This window comes from Rattus rattus, chromosome 2, assembly GCF_011064425.1.
Source record: "Rattus rattus isolate New Zealand chromosome 2, Rrattus_CSIRO_v1, whole genome shotgun sequence".
Classification (NCBI taxonomy): domain Eukaryota; kingdom Metazoa; phylum Chordata; class Mammalia; order Rodentia; family Muridae; genus Rattus; species Rattus rattus.
This window is the reverse complement of record NC_046155.1, coordinates 3,200,978-3,218,611: the sequence shown is the minus strand read 5'-3', so window position 1 is coordinate 3,218,611 and position 17,634 is coordinate 3,200,978. Positions and strand designations below refer to the sequence as shown.

The 17,634-nt window shown below is 50.6% G+C and overlaps 1 protein-coding gene and 1 long non-coding RNA gene across 2 annotated transcripts in view; one reads left to right on the top strand and one right to left on the bottom strand.

Moving 5' to 3' along the window:
* LOC116890771 overlaps positions 1-7,981 on the top strand; it is a 15,509-nt gene extending 7,528 nt beyond the window's left edge. The window contains exon 3 of the long non-coding RNA XR_004386785.1: positions 6,670-7,981. This is a non-coding gene — a long non-coding RNA (uncharacterized LOC116890771). The remainder of the gene's footprint in view (positions 1-6,669) is intronic.
* On the bottom strand, positions 7,978-17,634 carry Syt12 (synaptotagmin 12). Its single transcript, XM_032891235.1, has 5 exons — positions 17,166-17,634; positions 14,078-14,293; positions 12,422-12,542; positions 11,274-11,407; positions 7,978-8,346 (listed from the first exon to the last, which is right to left on the bottom strand). Exons 1-5 carry the CDS (start codon positions 17,439-17,441, stop codon positions 8,173-8,175), a joined length of 921 nt encoding a protein of 306 aa, XP_032747126.1. The 5' UTR covers positions 17,442-17,634; the 3' UTR covers positions 7,978-8,172.

Here is a 17,634-nt window from a genome sequence, read left to right as displayed (position 1 = left end):
TAGCAACTCAAGAAAGACTTTTGCAGCACCTACTGCGTGCAGTTACTGAGGCCGCAGGGGTGGGCGGAGACCTACGCCTCCAGAGGGCACCCAGGGCTCGTGGGAGAGAAGTAGACAAGTACCTGGAGAGAGGCTGGGGACAGGGAAGGAGGAAGCACTTGGACTCTCTGCCATGGGTGGGAGGTGATTTTTATGAATGAATGAATGAATGAATGAATGAATGAATGAATGAATGAATATGAGTTTCTGCTATTTGCGGACCTTCTCCAGATGTTGTAGACCAGATGAGAAGGAAGTGGCCCGGGCATGCCCTTGTGGGTCACTGCCGGACCTCTTCAGCCAGCACCAGGAAGCTTCAATGAAGGTGAATTACCACGCGTCTCACCTAGGCAGCCAGTGATCTAGGGAAAAACTGTGGAACCTATCTGTAGAGCTCAAACTGGCTCTGGCACATGGCTGATGTCATGAATGGTTTATATTATATATAGTATGATGATCTTATAGTATATAGTATAATATTTATTTTTTTGTGTGTGTGTGTGGGCGTTTTATCTGCATGTATGTCTGCGCACCCTGCTGTCCACTGCACACGGAAGACCTGGAACTGGAGTTACAGACATTATAGGCTACCATGTGGGTGAACCTGGGTCCTCTAGAAGAGCAGCCAATGTTCTTAACCTCTGAGCCATCTCTCCAGTTTTTTTGGTATAATGTTTAATCAATGCAGATGGTCCTTAGTTTCTTAGAGTCTGGGGATCCTGTACTGTTCTAATCAAAACCTCTACCCGCTCAGGGGACAGGAAAAAGGAAAGGGGGCTCTTCATCTGGGGTAGAGGACCTTCGGACAAGAGAGCAGAGTCTTGAGGAAAAAGCAACAGAGGTGTTTCAAAAGGAACGTGAAAGAGGCTGGAGCGAGGTAGCCACGCCCCTTACTTAGCCACAGGACAGGGGGCGGGACTTGGCTGAGGAGCTAGTATCTGGATGGTGGAGCACTTCGGATTTCAGGAATAAAAAAATCCTACTGTTCTCTAAGTCTTAGCATCCTTCTTTGTGATCAGATTTTTCTTTTTAACTCTCAGTGAGCATAAGTGGGCTGGAAATGTAGCTGTGTTGCTACAATGCTTACCTAGCAGGCAGGAAAGCCTAGGTTCCTTCCCTGCACCACAGAAACTGGACGTGGAGATACATGCTTCTGTTTCCAAAACTGGCGAGGTGCAGGCAGGAGGATCTGAAGTTCCATGTCAGTTTTGCTGTACAGTGAGTTTAAAGCCAGCCTGGGCTAGATATTCTGTCTAAAAAAGAGGGGAGAAAGGTCTCGCCTGTCTCCCCAGACCTGGGACTGGGTGTTAACATGGAAGCTAAGTGGAACATGGTCAGAAGTCTTTGGATTTCACCTCCCACCTCCACACTTGTCACAACTTCCTCCCACATTCTATTCAAAGTTAGGCAGGTGAAAATGACCTTCAGCCCAATTTGATCCTCACTGTATCCCATGGAGGCAGTTTCCAGTTTCCCTCAGGGCCAGAGGTCAGCTGCACGGAAGGAACCTCCCCAGCTCCACCTTTTGGATGCCCCTTCCCCGAAACTGCCACAGGGCTGGGCAGGACTTGGCATGAAGCTGGGTGTGTAGCTGAGCAGGATGCCCAATAAAAGGAGTGGTGAGGAGGGGCCCTACCCCCCCAACACTCTAGTCAGCTGTCAGCCTAGTCATCTCTGCTGCTGTCATCAGGCCAGCCTGGGAGGCAGGTGGAGCTAGACCAAGGGTGGAGGGAGCTGAGAGTCAGGCAGAGGTGGCTTTGGTTGCTATAGGGATAATCACTCTAATGACACACTTGACAACAGTCACACTTTACAGTTTCTTTGTTTACCTCATAATAATAACAGCACATACTGTTAGGGTGATAGTTGCTATTCGGGGACTGTCCACCAGGAGGCAGAATTTGCTAGCTCCATTTTACAAAGAAGGAAACTGAAGCCTAGAGAGAGCGGGTGACTTCTTAAGAGGGACCCTAAGACTGTCCTCAAATCTCACTTCTTATACATTATTGCTCTCAGCTCTCACATGTAAGGTAGGCTGCTGCTTCTTGATTTGGAGACTTGGGGATTGAACCCCAGAGGGAGGCAGCTGCTTGGGCTGGGCCAATAAGACCCGGAGCCAGGACTTGGTCTAACCATGTCCAGTCCATGTTCAGGCTCCTGTGAGAGGCATATCAGTCAGTCACTGACCCATGGCCATCTGTCCTGGCAGCCAGGAATTTCCCCAAATCTGACATTGCTGGACTCTGGACTACACTGTTTTTCTGAAGTTTATTTTTGGAGTGGGTTGGGGTGGCCACACAGTTGGCCTCACTGGGGTGCTGTTTGCTGTTTTTCTGTTTATTGTGGCTGCTGCTGACTTCCGGCCTGTGACTCAGCCCCCTCCAGGCCCCATCAATCCCAAACCGAGATTCCTTCATGAACCCCGCATAGCATGTGACTGCCCTGCAGGCCTCAGAATGGCAAGGGAGGTGGAGCCAGCATCCGTCTGGAATGTTGTTATTTGTGCTGCAGGTCTCCAGCAGAGCCATGACCACCTCGAGGGCAGGGGCCACAGCTGACCCATTCCTGTACCCCAGACTATCTCAGACTGGCGCCAGCTGTGGTTCCGGATATTATGTCTAATTGACAGGCTGGCTGGACAAACACAGGAAGAGAAAGAAAAGGATAAATGAAGAAAGGAGGGAGGAAGGGCAGAGGAAGCAGAGGGGGCAGGAAGGAAGGAAGAAGGGAAGGAAGGAAAAAGGGGTTTGAAAACAAAACTGGCCAAATGGCTGAGCGTTGTGGTGGCACACGCCTGTAACTCCAACACTCAGTGGGCAGTGATTCTCTGTGAGTTCAAGGCCCGCCTAGTCTACATAGCAAGTTCCAGGCCAGGGTTACATAGTGAGACCCTGACTCAAAAATAAATAAATAAATAGCACATGGGTGAGCAAACAGACGAGATGAAAGTGAGCACATAACACGTGACGACAAGAGGCGGGGCGTGCTCTGCACCACCCTCTCCTTCTCCAAGGACAAAGCTAACTTTCTGCCCCGCTCTACCTTCTCCTGCAGCTAGGCTTGTTATGATTCTTTACTGCCACTGTGTGGCCACCCTGCTCTCTGCAGGTCATTACTTGGGCTTTCCCCTGGGGTTTCTCGCCGTGGAGGGTACTGGGTGCTTGCTCGGGTTACTGGTCCTGCCTTTGGGGAGGCTGGCAGGGCGCACCCGATCTGGGGTGCATTCCCCCAAGCCTTTGTGTGGGCACTTCACGCCTTCGCTCTTCAGTTCCAACCATCAGATTTCGGAAGCCGTTGGGCTCAGCCGCGATATGCCACTCAAAGCCTTGCCTCACGTAAACCCGGCACCTACTGTGTGCCAGACACTTGGCGCGTGGCGTTTTATTCTGTCTTTTGAAGGACATATGATTCCTACGCACCTCTGAGAATTGAAGAAACAAGAGGCTCAAAGAGGAGAGATGGCTGGGTGAGGCCCAGCTGGCAGTTGGAGGAGCTAAGCCTCAAATCCAGTCACTGAGTTTCAGAGTTTGTTCATACAGAACCTTCAAAAATTCTGCCAGGGTGGTGACAAATGTCTCTAATCACAGCATGTGGGAAGCAGAGGCAGGAGAAACCTTCTCTACAAAGTTGTTTCTTTGGTTTTTTGTTTTTCTTCTTTTTGTCTTTTTTTTTTTTTTTTTTTTCTTTTTTTGGAGCTGGGGACTGAACCCAGGGCCTTGCGCTTGCTAGGCAAGCGCTCTACCACTGTGCTAAATCCCCAACACCTCTTTTTGTCTTTTTAAGACAAGGTTTCTCTGTAGCCCTGGCTGTCCTGGAACTCACTCTGTAGACCAGGCTGGACTCCAACTCCGAGATCTGCCCGCCTCTGCCTACCAAATGCTGGGATTAAAGGTGTGTGCCGCCCTGCTTGGTTTACACAGTGAATTTGAAGCCAGCTCCAGACCTGTGTGGCTCTTAAAAAGGAGCCAGGCAGGTGGAGAGACAGCTCAGTGGCTAAGAGCACTTGTTGCTCTTACAGAGGACCTGTGTTCAGTTCCCAGCACCAGATGATAACACACGAGCAGTAACTCCAGCTCCAGGGTATTTTATGCCCTCTTCTGTCTTCTGGGGACACGGGACAGACACACGGTGCACATACACTCTAGCAATAGCTACATACAAAATAAAAAAAAAATCTTTAAAACATGAAAACATAAAGTCAGAGGGGCGAGGAACCTGTTATGTCCAACATGAACTTGTCCAACATGCTCCATTTTCAGTTGTAGAAACTGAGGCTCTTAGGGTACAATGACTTCCCACACAGCAGGCCCAGGCCTGCTGGACAGGACCCGGAAGACGCCCCCACCCAAGCAGCTGCCCTGCTGCACGGACCTCCTCTTTGGCTTCTCCTCCTTGCCTTGCTACTTACTCTTAGGCTTTCCTGGCGGGTGCACTGAACAGGGAGGAAGCACTGAGGCCGTCTCGACACTCATTTACTCTCGTAAGTAACTTGTCACTCTGGGTATCTGCAGGCACAGATAGGTGGGCTCAGGCAGGACAGGGTAAGAAATGCCATCATCGGTGGGCGCACCCTCCTCTTCCCGTGGGCAGGCCTGCCTCTGGCAGTGCTGGGTCAGTTATTGACCTCTTCCTGTGGGCAGGCCTGCCTCTGGCAGTGCTGGGTCAGTTATTGACCTCCACACCTTTCCTTTTGGGTGCGTTTGTAGAGAGAGGGGCCTGGGACTCTGAAGGCAGGCCCATAGACCTGGGCCAGAGGAATAGGAAAGAGGAAAGGGTGAGAAAAGATGGGAGCTTAGGAAAGGGGTCAGAAGTGGGTAGAGACAGGTGAAGGGAATCATGAAAGATGATGGGGTTGAGGGTAATCCTCTAGTCACCCTGCTTTCTCTCCAATAGTGCCTCTGTTGTTTTAGAAAACGATTTGATTGGTACTTTATGTGTTACGTGTATTAGTGTTTTGCATGCATGTATGTAAGTGAATCACAGGCGCATGCTAGAGGACACCAGATCCTCCGGAACTGGAATTCCAGACTGGGGAGTTACCGTGTGGCTGCTTGAAACCAAACCCGGGTCCTCAGCTAGAGCAGCAGATGCTCTTGACCTCTGAGCCATGTCTCCAGCTCTGAGCACCCCTCGCCTTTTTGTTTGTTTAGTTGGTTTTCAAGACAGGGTTTGGCTGTCCTGGAATTCACCGTGTAGACCAGGCTGACCTCAACTTACAGAGATCTGCCTGTCTGTGCCTCCCAAGTGCTGGCTGAGATTAAAGGTGTGCACCATCACTGCCCAGAGAACACCTCATGTTTTGAGTGCTGTCTACTGAACCCCAAACCTAGAGATTGCTGGGTGCTCTGCCTTGCTCAGCCCTTTCTGCCTGCAACTATGCTTGTTCACTTCCCTTACAGGACATTAGCTCCCCATTGGAGCCCTTTCCTGTTCCCTCCTGCCAGCAGACAAAGACCTTCTGCCTCATCTGGGATACTGGTACCATCAAAGCCCACCTCCCTCAGCCCCTCAAATCTCTGCCAGGATATGGTTCTCCAGACATGGGGCACTAACTAGTCTGTGGTCTCTGACCTGTGACCTCCTGGGGATGCTGGGAATTTAAAGTTTTCTTTGTTCTTTTTTTTTTTCTTTTTTCTTTTTTTTTTTTTCAGAGCTGGGGACCGAACCCAGGGCCTTGCGCGTGCTAGGCAAGTGCTCTACCACTGAGCTAAATCCCCAACCCCAAGTTTTCTTTGTTCTTAAGCTGGGCAGTGGTAGTACACATCCTAGTTCTCAGGAGGCAGTGACAGGCACAGCCAGGGCTACACAGAGAAACCCGGTCTTGGGAACAAATTTATTCTTGAGAATTCCATACATGCACACAATGAATATGATCAGATCTGCACCATTTGCCCCTTCCTGGGACACTGAGAATTCTTAGCTTGCTCATGAGCTCCCAGGGAAATAAAAGGAGAGAAAGAAGTACACTGGGATCCAGAAGGTTCTCAGTTGGCCTTCAGGGACTTTGAAGAATTGGAAAAAGACTGTGTGTTCTAGGTGTCAAGAGCATGGGCTCTCCAGCCACATAGCCTGAGGTTGATCATAAATCTGTGACTTTTTTGTTGTTGTGATCTTAGACATGTTACTAGCTCTGGTTTCTACATCTCTACAAGGGCAGTGCCATAGTTGCCTGCCTTTAAGTGCTTCCGGGCTGCAGCCTGAGCACCAGTTCTTGATGACCTCTTTCCCTCTCTTTGGACTATGTTCTCCTCCCCACCCTGCCCCTATCCCCATCCCCTCCCAGTGTGCTAGTAAGGCAAAGAACTCTGCCCAGTGTTTGTCCCTTCCTGACTCTCGTGATGTGCTGTTACTGGGAATACTTCTCAGTGTCACCACCAGGAAGCCTTCCTTGATTTCCCCATCCCCTTCCTTCCCGACCAGGCCTGGTACTGGGATCCCTCTTCAGAGCTTCCCATGTAAATGGAAAATAGTCCCCATGCCAGCAATGGAGGAAGGATGGCACACGGTACTGTCTGGGGCCCAAGGTTTAGGGATGTTCCAGTGAAGATAGTAAAATGACTCGAGGCTGAGCGGGCTCCCTGTAAGCCTCCTTCCTGCCCCAGTTTTATTTTGTTTCAGGAATCATTCCAGCCATCTGGGCCACTGTCAACGTCTCATGCAGTATAGAAGGAAGGAACAAGGGATGGAGGTGGGGGGTGTGGTCTGCCCTGCAAAGCCGTTGGATTAGAAGGAGTCTGGGGCTTCCAGATGACAAGGCCTGGCACAGCCACCACTATCCCTGGCCCATTTTTCACCTCTTGATATTGACCACAGGGTGAGAAGCCTGGCTTCAGTGAGTCCAGTTGTGGCTGGTGTCCTGTTGACCTGTGTCCCTATTCTAGCCAGCCTTCTCCTCCTCGTCATTGACTGTATGATTAGACCTGCTTCCGTCTGGGCCTCCATGATTCAATAGGGCCAAGGACCAGAATCTTCTTCTCACTACTCTATGTCCACTATCCTTTTAAATCTTCAGGTGCCAGAGAGAAGGAGCAAAAGCCACCATTTCTCTGGGAGAACTGCCTTTCTCAAGTGACAGCCAGCACCTCGCTTACGATGTGATCCCCTCACTAACTCTGACCAGATGGGAGCCAAAGAGTGATTCTGGTAGTGGTGCACAGCCCAGCCCTTTGCTTACGAACACCACTTTCCCCAGAGTTCCTACTGGCTCAAGACTAAGGCTAGATATCCCTGTCTTTAGGGACCTTGACTTAAGATGCTGACTATTCCTAGGGTTGGATTTAGATCTGCCTGACACTTTCAAGAGAAACCTGGCCTAGAGGGACACCAGCCAATACTGGTGAATCTGTGCTCATTGGCTTCAGATCCACACAAGGATCTGGATCAGGGCCACTGGGAACTTCAGGTTCCCTCGGGGGTGGATGGTCAGGGGAGCCTTCATGTGGCCTACTGGCTTCTGTTGAGTCTGGTCTCTTGGCCTCTTCTTGTGTCCACTGCAGTGGGCAGAGTCTGTGTTTGGGATGGGCTAGTTTGTGTCTTCTATTGCTTGACTGCTCACCATGATCCCCACGGCTCCCATGGTAAATCTGGGAAGTTTTTTTTTTTTCTCCAACCCTCAAAGTGAAGCTCCTTACCTGAGAGATCCTCACTGTTACCCCAGACCTCAGGGCCCCTTCCCAAGTTCATCTGCCCGGGTTGTTACTTGGCACTGAGCCAATCAACCAGGATGGGAAAGGGGCATCTTGAGTTCCTGGCATCCTGAGTGCTACGTCTTGTTAATCTTAGCCCTGTCATTACAGGAGCTATCCCTCAAGACTTATTAACAGCTGTCCTCTAGGAGAATGGCAGAAGGGGAGTTGGCCAGTGCTGAAGCCCACATCCCTCTGCAGGCCAATGGACATACTTCCTAAGACGCTTCAATACACAGTTGGCCAGTCTGGTGGGTCCCCAGATGAAGAGCCATTCCTCCATGACAGTCTGGACAGAGGATCCAAGATGGCTGATGAGGACCCCCTGGGAGGTGGGGTAGCCCTGGTGTTCACAGCTCCAGCTGACTATGGAGAGGGCATCGCTGGGTAGAACTGAGATGGTGCGAGGCTCTGGAGGCTCGGCTGCCCACCTGGCCTGCCCTGGCTGTTAGTTTCGCCGGACTGGATGCCACATGGACACAGGCCTGCGCAGTGTGGCCAGCATCTGGTTCCAGTGTGTGGTGCCCATGCCGCTGGCCCCTGGCCCAATGATGACATGGCCCACGTTGTCCCCACGGCCATCACTGCTGCTCTCGGCCACTGTCACTCGGAGAGACAGGTCCTGGGGAGAAGGTGAGATGAAAGATTGGGACCAGCAGCCGATGAAGGATTCTCCCTGGCCCCCAGGTTCCCAGGCCCTGTGAGGTGCATACGGCTCTTTGAATCTTCCCATTTGACTTGGAAGAAAAGACTTGTCCTAGTTACTTACAGATGGATAGCCAGCTATGAGGTGACCTCGCTAAGTGCTAAAACGTGACAGTCCCAGCAGGATTGAAAACCCACCTCTCACTTCTCTGTCCCTTGACACTTTTTTCTTTAAGATTTATTTTATTTTTGAGTTTGAAAAGATGGCTCAGCAGTTAAATACTCTTGCTGTTCTTGCAGAAGACCTTGGTTTGTGTCCCAGCCCCCACATGTTGACTCAGTAACTCCAGGGTATCTGAACTCTCTTTGTGGGTACCTGGCATGCATGCTATGCACAGACATACATGCAAGAAAAATACCCATGCCCATAAAATAATAAAAACCTTAAAAGGATTTTATTTTAAATTATGTATGTCTGTAATGGGGACATATGTGCATGTGAGTACCCACAGAGGCCAGAAGAGGGTGCTGGATCCTCTGGAGTTGAGATTATAAGCACTGTGAACCATCTGATGTGGGTGCTGGGAACTGAACTTGAGTCCGTTGCTAGAGAAGTATGTTTCTCCCCGCCCCCATCTCTCTAAAGATTTATCTATTTCTTTCATGTATTTCACTGTCTTTAGACACACCAGAAGAAGGCATCAGATCCCATTACAGATGGCTGTGAGCCACCATGTGGTTGCTGGGAATTGAACTCAGGTCCTCTGGAAGAGCAGCCAGTGCTCTTAACCGCTGAGCCATCTCTCCAGCCCTGCATGTTCTTGAGCTGGGGTCTCATGTAGCCCAGGCTGGCTTTGAACTTGCTATATAGCAGAGGCTATACTTGGATTCCTGATCTTCCTGCCGTGGCATCTGAAGTAGTAAGATAACAAGTGTATGGTACTATATCTAGCTTAGAACTTAGGCTATTTGTTTGTTTGTTTTGGTTAAAAAATGTTTTTAAATGTGTGTAAGTGTTTGCCTGCATGTATGTATATGCATCACATGCATGCAGTACCCAGAGAGGCCAGAGGAGGGTGCTGGATACCCTGGAACTAGAGTTACGGGTGGTTGTGAGCCACCATGTGGGTGCCAGGAACTGAACCCAGGTCCTCTGGAAGAGCAGCCGGTGCTCTTCACTGTTGAGCCATCTCTCCAGCCTTTTGCTTTTGTCTGTGAGATAGTGTCTCACTATGTAGCCTTGTTAGTCTGCAGTTCACTATGTAGACCAAGATGGTCTCAAACACATAAGAGATCAGCCTGCTTTCTTCTCCCGAGCTGGAACTAAAGGCCTGTGCTATCACTGCCTCGCTGGTACTAGTTCAGGCTGACCTCAAAATCCCTATAGAGTGGAGGATGACCCTGAACTTCCGGTTCCCCTGCTTCCACCTCCTGAGTGCTTCTCCAGGCCTGGTTTATGAGGGTGTGTGTGTGTGTGTGTGTGTGTGTGTGTGTGTGTGTGTGTGTGTGTGTGTGTGTTGGCAACCCAGGATCTTGTATGTGCTAAGCAAGTGTTTTAGCCTCTGGCTATACCCCAGCCAGGACTTGGGCCTTTGCAACCTACTTCTTTGTCTTTAAAATGTGACAGCAAGGGGTTAGGGATTTAGCTCAGTGGTAGAGCACTTGCCTAGCAAGCGCAAGGCCCTGGGTTCCGTCCCCAGCTCCGGAAAAAAAAAAAAAAAAGAAAAAGAATGTGACAGCATTTCCTACCTCACAGGGCTTTTCTAGGAAGAAAGCTAGTTAAACATGTAGGTGGAGGGCAGGGGACCTAAAAACAGAGAAGAAAACATGTGGCTGGTCCTTGCCTGTTATTAGAGCACTTAGAGCGGCCCTCACTGTTACTGGCATTGGCTTGTCACAGCTTGATCACAGCTGAGGGTTAGGATTCAGTAAGAACATATTTGAGACATTGGCTTAACTGATCTTACCTGGTCCCCCAACAGCTTCAGTTTTTGGAGACCAGAGGAAAGTGGCATTTTGGTAAACACAGCAAAAGCAGGAATCAAATGGGTAGGCTGTCCAGTAAGGAACAGGGTTAGGATCCCCAGACCAGCCAGACATGCTGGGATGTTGCCTGGATTCCTAGTTTTGGGACACCCAAAGTGAGGTTGACATGTAGCTTTCAAACTATGGGACTTATAGGTTGGCTCAACAGTAAACTGCCTGCGTAGCATACACCAAGCCTTGGTTCATCATCAATACTGAAAAACAGAAGAAATCCCCAGAGCACTTCTAAGAGGGGACTGACTAGATGGCCCTGCACAGTCCCTGGGCTGTACAGCAGACTTTAGATCAAGGGCTAAAGGACTTTCTTTTATGTTGTTGTTTTGAGACAGGGTTTCTCTGTATAGCTCTGACTGTCCTGGAACTCACTCTATAGACCAGGCTGCCCTCAAACTCAGAGATCTGCCTGCCTCTGTCTCCTGAGTGCTGGGATTAAAGGTGTGCATCACCAACTGGTTGTAGTGATGAGGTCTCAGCAGGGCCCTTGCAGTAGGAACTCTGAAGGTGTAGGCCTACAGCCTGGGCCTCGGGGATGCTTCTAGTTCATCTTCAAGCAGTGCAGGTCCTCTACTGGGAGCCCTCTTCTTCAGAGCTCAGCTTAGCTGTCCCCTTGTGCAGAAAGCCTCCCCTGACACTAATCCTGGGGAATCTCCCAATGGGGATTACAAAGTGGGGACTCCCCTGTCTGTCTTTCATAGGCATCAAGAAAGTAATGCTTGGGTCCCCAACCCTCACCATAGGGCTGACACCTAGTCTCAGGCTCAGTCAATGATTAATTAGAAGAGGGTGGACTTGAGGTCTCAAAAGGCAACACTGGAGGGGTACAGTGGCCCAGGCCTGTGAGTATCCAGCCCACCTCACCTGAAGCACAATGGCTGGTACCGAGAAGATCATGGCTTCGTTGAACACTGGGTTGGGGTCATCCCTCTTCACCGCCGTCTTCTTCTTGCTCATCTTCCTCCCATCCTGCAGCAGATACACTTTGACGAAGGGGTCTACAGGCAGGAAGAGGCGAGAGGCTCAGTGAGCCTGGCGACTGCTGTTATCTCTAAAGCCCACCACAGATTCCCATTCTATTAGTAACCCGAGTGCAGACAGCAGACCTGCGTCACTGAGTGCAGAGCCTGACAGCGCACCGCTCTGAGACACCAAATCTCCCTACCGTTGCAGGATCTTTGACCATACGGGGAACCCCGGGGGCAGTGTTAGTTACTGGGGACAAACCGACTGTTTTTAGTTGTGGTGCGGCTCAGCCCTGCACACACCTTTAATCCACGAGCTCTCTGGCTATTGTCAATAGGATTAAATAAAGTCAACCATAGGTTAAGATCTCGGGAGAGAGCAAGCAACCAGTTGACAGGAAGTGGAGAGAGGATCATTCAGAAAAAAACGGAGAGAGAAAGAGGAAGTCTCGAGGACGGACAGAAAGATGCACAGGACACCGAAGGAAGGGACTGAGTTTGAAGAAGGTTGGTTGAGAGGTCTGTTGAGTGAGGGATGGGAATTCCTAGTGGGAACTGGCTGGGGAGGAGGAAGGTCGGCTGGGTGCGTTCTCTGCCTCTCTGAACCAGCAGGCTTTCTCCCCTGCGTCTGGCTCCTGGGACTTTATTGGTGAAATCAAATGATTGAGATTGTTTAAAAAACCAACACCCTATTGCCTGAGGCCCTAGGATGTCAAGTCCAATAGGTTCCTGGCATCTAGAGATTCAGCGTCTCTGGGCTGCTTCCTCATCTCTGAGCTTAAGTTCTGATGAATGGATGCTCACCCTCCATTTCTTAACCTGTGCCACAGCCCAGAGCCTCAGTTTCCCCTTTACTCTGCCCTCCACATTCTGGGCTGTTGTCCCCTCCAGGGGTCTACTCTTTCTGTAGCTGAATTAACCTTCCACTGTGCCTGGTTCCCGAGCTTAGCTAAAGCCACAGGGGGTTCTGGCGTTGTGCCCCATATCTGCTCATAACATGACAGCTCCCCGGAGCCTCATGGAAGAGCTGAGTACACAGGCCCTCACCTGCTGTGGTCTTGTCATTGGTCCAGATGAGATTCTTGGCTTTCACCACAACCACAGTCAGCCGCTCTGCTGTGGGCAGGTAACTGAGGGACAGCAGGATCTCTCCCACAGCATCAGCAGCCTGTGGAGAGGGGGATGGCTCAGAAGTCTTCTGCCCTCCAAGCTTCAAGAGGTCTGGGGCAGGGGTGGGTGGGAGGTGGATGGTTCCTTTTCCATTGGAAAATCGTTGCTTGTGGGATAACTCAAACCTAGACATCAGGCTGACAGGATTGAAAAAAGGACAACCCACCCATACAAGGGACATCCACAGACCCTCCTTACTCTGAGTGGAGAGCAGGTCCTGGAAGGAGGCCCAGAGGCTGCCTGTCAAGTGCATCAATCAGATGCAGTTCTGTTCCCTCATTGTGGGCTGAGGAAAACAGTCTATGACTAGTGCAGAGATCCAAGCTCACAGCATTTGCCTAAGTAATAATGTTCCCTGGCATTGTTACAGTGCTAAAAGTAAGCCTCAGCTTGGCCTCGGTCTGAAACAGCCCACTTTCAGGCCAGTAGCTTCTAGGAGTAGAGCCTCTGATGATTCCAGTAGCCACTGAGATGAGGGCCTGGAGAGACGGCCCAGCAGCTGAGTACCGGGTGCTCTTCCAGAGGGCTCAGGTTCAGTTCCCAGCACCCACAAGGCAGCTCCCACACATCTGTAACCCCAGTTCCAAGGAACTGGGCACCCTCTTCTGACTCCCTTAGGCGTGAGGAGTGCACATGGACACACACATACATTCAGGCAAAACACTCGTAAGGTAAAATAAGTAAATAAAATAAAGAATAAAAATAGATATCCAGGAGGTGGTGGTGCACGCCTTTAATCCCAGCACTCGGAAGGCAAAGGCACACAGATCTCTGTGAGTTCGAGTCCAGCCTGGTCTATAGAGAGTTCCAGGACAGTCAGGGCTACACATAGAAACCCTGTCTCAAAAACCCAATAAAATAAGGAAGGAAAATAAATAAATGTTAAAAAATAAAATAGAGGGTTGGAGAGAGAGATGGCTCAGCAGTTAAGAGCACTGGCTGCTCTTCCAGAGGTCCTGAGTTCAATTCCCAGCAACCACATGGTGGCTCACAACCATGTGTAATGGGATCTGATGCCCTCTTCTGGTGTGTCTGAAGACAGCTACTGTGTACTCATACAGACATTAAATAATATAGAAAATTTTAAAAAAGAGAAAAAAACAAGAATTGAGAAGAGGGCTGGGGATGGCACAGTGGGTAAAGGCATTTGCCATTAACCCCAGTGACCTGAGTTCAACGCCAACAACACACATGGTGAAGGAGAGAATCAACTTGTAGAAGACAAGTTGTCTTCTGACTTTCACATGCATTCTCTCTGGGTATATGCATGCCTGTGCATGATACACACAGAAAACACAGTAAATAAATAAATGCAGTGTAAAATAAAAAATAAAAAGACCTGTAAACAGTGGTGTCTACAATGTTTTTGTCAGCACATGCAGTGAGTGGCTTCCCTAGGGTGTGACTTGGGACCATTTCTCTATTCTAATGCTGTCAGGGTCCAGGTTGAGGGACAGGATAGTGGCATCTCTCCAGGAAATGGGTGAGGGTACTTTCTCCTCGGATGAACCAGTGGGCAAAAGCAGGCGATACCTTATTCTGGTCCTGTAAGTAGAGCCAGCCACTGAAGGGCTGCAGCGGGAGGTCCAGAACAGACAGCTTCAGCTCCACCACGCCGGTGCTCACATTCCGCTCATCCTCATCGATGCCAAACACAGAAAATCTAAGGCTCTTCTCCTCCAGGGCTGTGGGGTCCAGGGGGACAGAGAACTTCTCATCGAAGAAGATGGAATAGGCATTCCTCTGGATCTATAGAAAGAAGGGGTCGTGGAGGGCCTTCCTGGCACCCACCATCTCAGCTCTGCTCCTCTTTTTCGGCTCAGCCGTGAAGGTTTGTTTTTTTGACTTTGCTTTCTTTTCAGACTGGATCTCACATAGGTCAGGATGGACTCCTGATCTTCCTGCCATCAACTCCAGAATGCTAGGATTACAAGCACAAGCCTCCACACCGCACCTCCCCCTCTTCCTATTCTAAGACAGGGTCTCACTATGTAACCTGGTCATTATGTAGACCAGGCTGGCCTCGGACTCACAGAGACCTCCTCCCTTTTCCAGCCAGGATCCTACTATGCAGCTCTGGCTGGTCTGGAACTCACTATTTTGTCCAGACTAGTCTTGAACTTAGCCATCTTCCTGTTTCGGCCTGGCATTAGAAGCTTCCATAATGGAGTCCTAGTAATCCTCATCCTCACAAGAGGCTGTGACAGACCTGCTCTCTGTCTCTCCCGTCTGCCAGACTCAGCACAGCCTTGGGGGCAGGCATGCAGTAGGAGCTACACGATTGTCAGTAACGAGCCCTGCGGAGCCTGGCAGAACCTTCCTGATTGTCACAGGATGGATGGATGAGTGGACAGAATGACAGATGGATGGAGTGACAGGCAGGGCTGGGCATGCTTCATTCCCCAGCTTTTGGATGCCATTGACTTCCTCTCAGGAAGCTGTGGGCAGTCCTCAGGGAAGGTGCATGGGAGGCTCTGCTTGCCCTTCTGTGGGGGGCCGCCTGAGTCACTGCACGGTGGTATTTAGACAGCGGCTCTCATCCCTGGCACATTCTCTGACGATGAGGGGGTTGCATGGCCTGGAGGCAACACCCCATCTCCACAGTTAGACTGTTAGGCTGTGATGTCATGAAGCCTGCCATTCTAGGAACAAACCCTGCTTAGCTTCTAGCTACTTCGATCTCACTGGTCTCTGCCAGGCTCTGGGAGCTTCTTTCTCCAGCAACTGCACCCCCCTCCCCCAAAAGAAATATGGAGCCACGTTGTCCACACAGTGGTCTGCCTCAGACCAAGATCCTGTCCACCAATGTCCCTCCTCAAAGGACATATCCGGAGTCACCCAAAAACCTTCACATGGCTCAGACCAAGAGCACCATAAGGTGTGTCAGGCTTGACAGCAGCTCTTGGTGGCCCTGAGAACTGCCACAGATCACCTCCCAAGGGCTGAGTTAAGCACTGTGCATGTATACACCCAGGCCATTTCCACAATTGTGATGCTTACTTGACGAATGGGGAATCTGAAGGCAGCTGCTTAAGTGACTTGTTCAAGGTCATATGCCAGGCCAAGGTGGAACTTAGATTTTAGCCTAACTCCTAACCACCCACTGCTGTTCTAGTAGGAAACTGGATCACCCCCTTCGCACCCCATGTACTAAGAGCCAGTGGCTAGTTCTAGGCTCTTCTAGAGTTATGGGGGGGGGCGTGGAATATCTACTACTGAGGCCGGCTATGTTCAGTGTGGTAAAGGTGACTAGGCACAGAAGACCCTTGGTTTTGCAGGGCACAGATCACTGAAGGTTGACCTGGCCCATCTCAGAGGGCTTGGACTCCTACCAGCCTGTTGCTGGGTAGTGGGGTGTGCCTGTCAGGGTGAGGCACCTTGGAAGCATTCTGTAGTCTTCTTGTCCAATCCAACCTCTCCTTTCCTTTTGACTGCTAACCATCAATGAAGGGACTCTGGCCAGTTTGAATGTGGTGAACATGGCTCTGGCAGGCCTTGCCTTTCTCCCCCCTGACCCTCTGCCCTGCTAAACACTGTTAGATTACATTCCTAAAGCTGGCCACCAAGGTCTATTCCCTTATTTGTCCACTCCCTCCTCCTGAGGGTGACTACTGAGGTCCAGCTATCAAAGTATTGAAGTCCAGCAATTGAAAGCCCCCTTCGGCTGCCCTAATTAACACGGCCAATTAAAACTAGACACCTCAGCCTAACCCGGGGTTTCCCCATTGTGCCGTTATAAAATACCATTGTGTTCGTGTGTATCTCATCTGTCTCCTCTCCAGAGGCAGTCCCTCATCCTCTGGAAAAAATACTAACCCTTCCTTCCCTCGTTCTCTTCCCCTTCTCCTTCACCTTCTATCTTCTGCATTTGCTTCTTGTTCCCTGCCCTCTGTCAAATAAATGGGCAAATAAATCTTTGTGCTGAGAACTCGGTCTTGAGGGTCCTGGCCCAATACCGACCCTAACAGTCAAGGGCCAGGGCCACCTTCCTTGGTCTCCTGCTTCCAGCAGGGTGAGCCACCAGGGTCACCAGAAGAAAATAGAGATCAGAGATCAAGTGTTTAATCTTCCAAAGCTTGTCTTCAGTTTCTCAGGGGGTGGAGGGGCTGAACACACTCTCTCACAACAGAACACAGCTCCTACAAAGGTGGCCCTTTCATTTGGGGTCCAGAAACTCACTTTCCTCTCATGCTTTTTTTCACTCTCTGGGGTGGGCCCCTACATTCTTATGAGCAAATTCATGCAACCGTACTGACACTGAGGCCACCCCTCCTCCATCCATTCCAAAGCGAATAAGTCTGTCACTGAGCTCTCTCCCAGATCAGCCAAATGCCAAGTGAGCCGGCCATCTTTCTTCTTGCCAAGACTCCATGCTGACAGATGTGGAGGTGGACAGTAACCCACTGTCTTTGAGTGATAGGAAGATTGAAATCTATACACAGTGGGAACACAAAGGTTCTATGCATGGCCATTCTACTCTGGATCCACGTTCTGGTCTGCTCTCCAGCGCCCCCTGTCATCTTGTCTGGTACTGCAGATCTGCCCTCCAGCCCCGAAGTCAGCTTCCCAGGAGGGCTTCAGGGGCAGGCACAGTATTCCTCTCTATCCCAGCCCCACTTACCCGGGAGATGCCCACGATCTGTTCGTCTGGCAGCAGACTGACACGCATGAAGCAGGACTCGAAGGTGGCCTCCTCGCGCTCCAGGAGGTCCTTGCCTTGCAGCACCGCCACGTGGAGGGTGTGGGAAGCTCCGTCATAGTCCATGCTCACCTCCACCTGGCCCAGGGTGAAATCCTGCCCGAAGGTGTTGCTCACAGAGGAGATGGAATTCAGAGAGTCAGCCGACTGTGACTTGCGGAGAGTACCATAGGGAGCCAAGTCCAGTTCCCGGCCCATCAGCTCCAGGGGTCCTAGCTCACTGATGCTCTCAAAGGTGTCTTCTATACTGAGGCTGCCTTTGCGGCTGGGTGGTCCCCGAGTGGTGGTCCGCTGGGCATTCCAAGGAGGGACTCGCTGAGGGTGAACAAAAGGGACAGGGAAACATCACATGGGTCCAAGGCACTATCTCTAGGAGACAGCAAGGAGGTGC

Coding starts and splice junctions, on each gene's coding strand:
- Syt12 (XM_032891235.1), bottom strand. CDS start 17,441: ATGGGCCGGGAACTGGACTTGGCTCCCTATGGTACTCTCCGCAAGTCA. Junction 14,294..17,165: donor AGATCGTGGGCATCTCCCGG/GTAAGTGGGGCT, acceptor TTCTTTCTATAG/ATCCAGAGGAATGCCTATTC. Junction 11,408..12,421: donor CAATGACAAGACCACAGCAG/GTGAGGGCCTGT, acceptor TCCTGCCTGTAG/ACCCCTTCGTCAAAGTGTAT.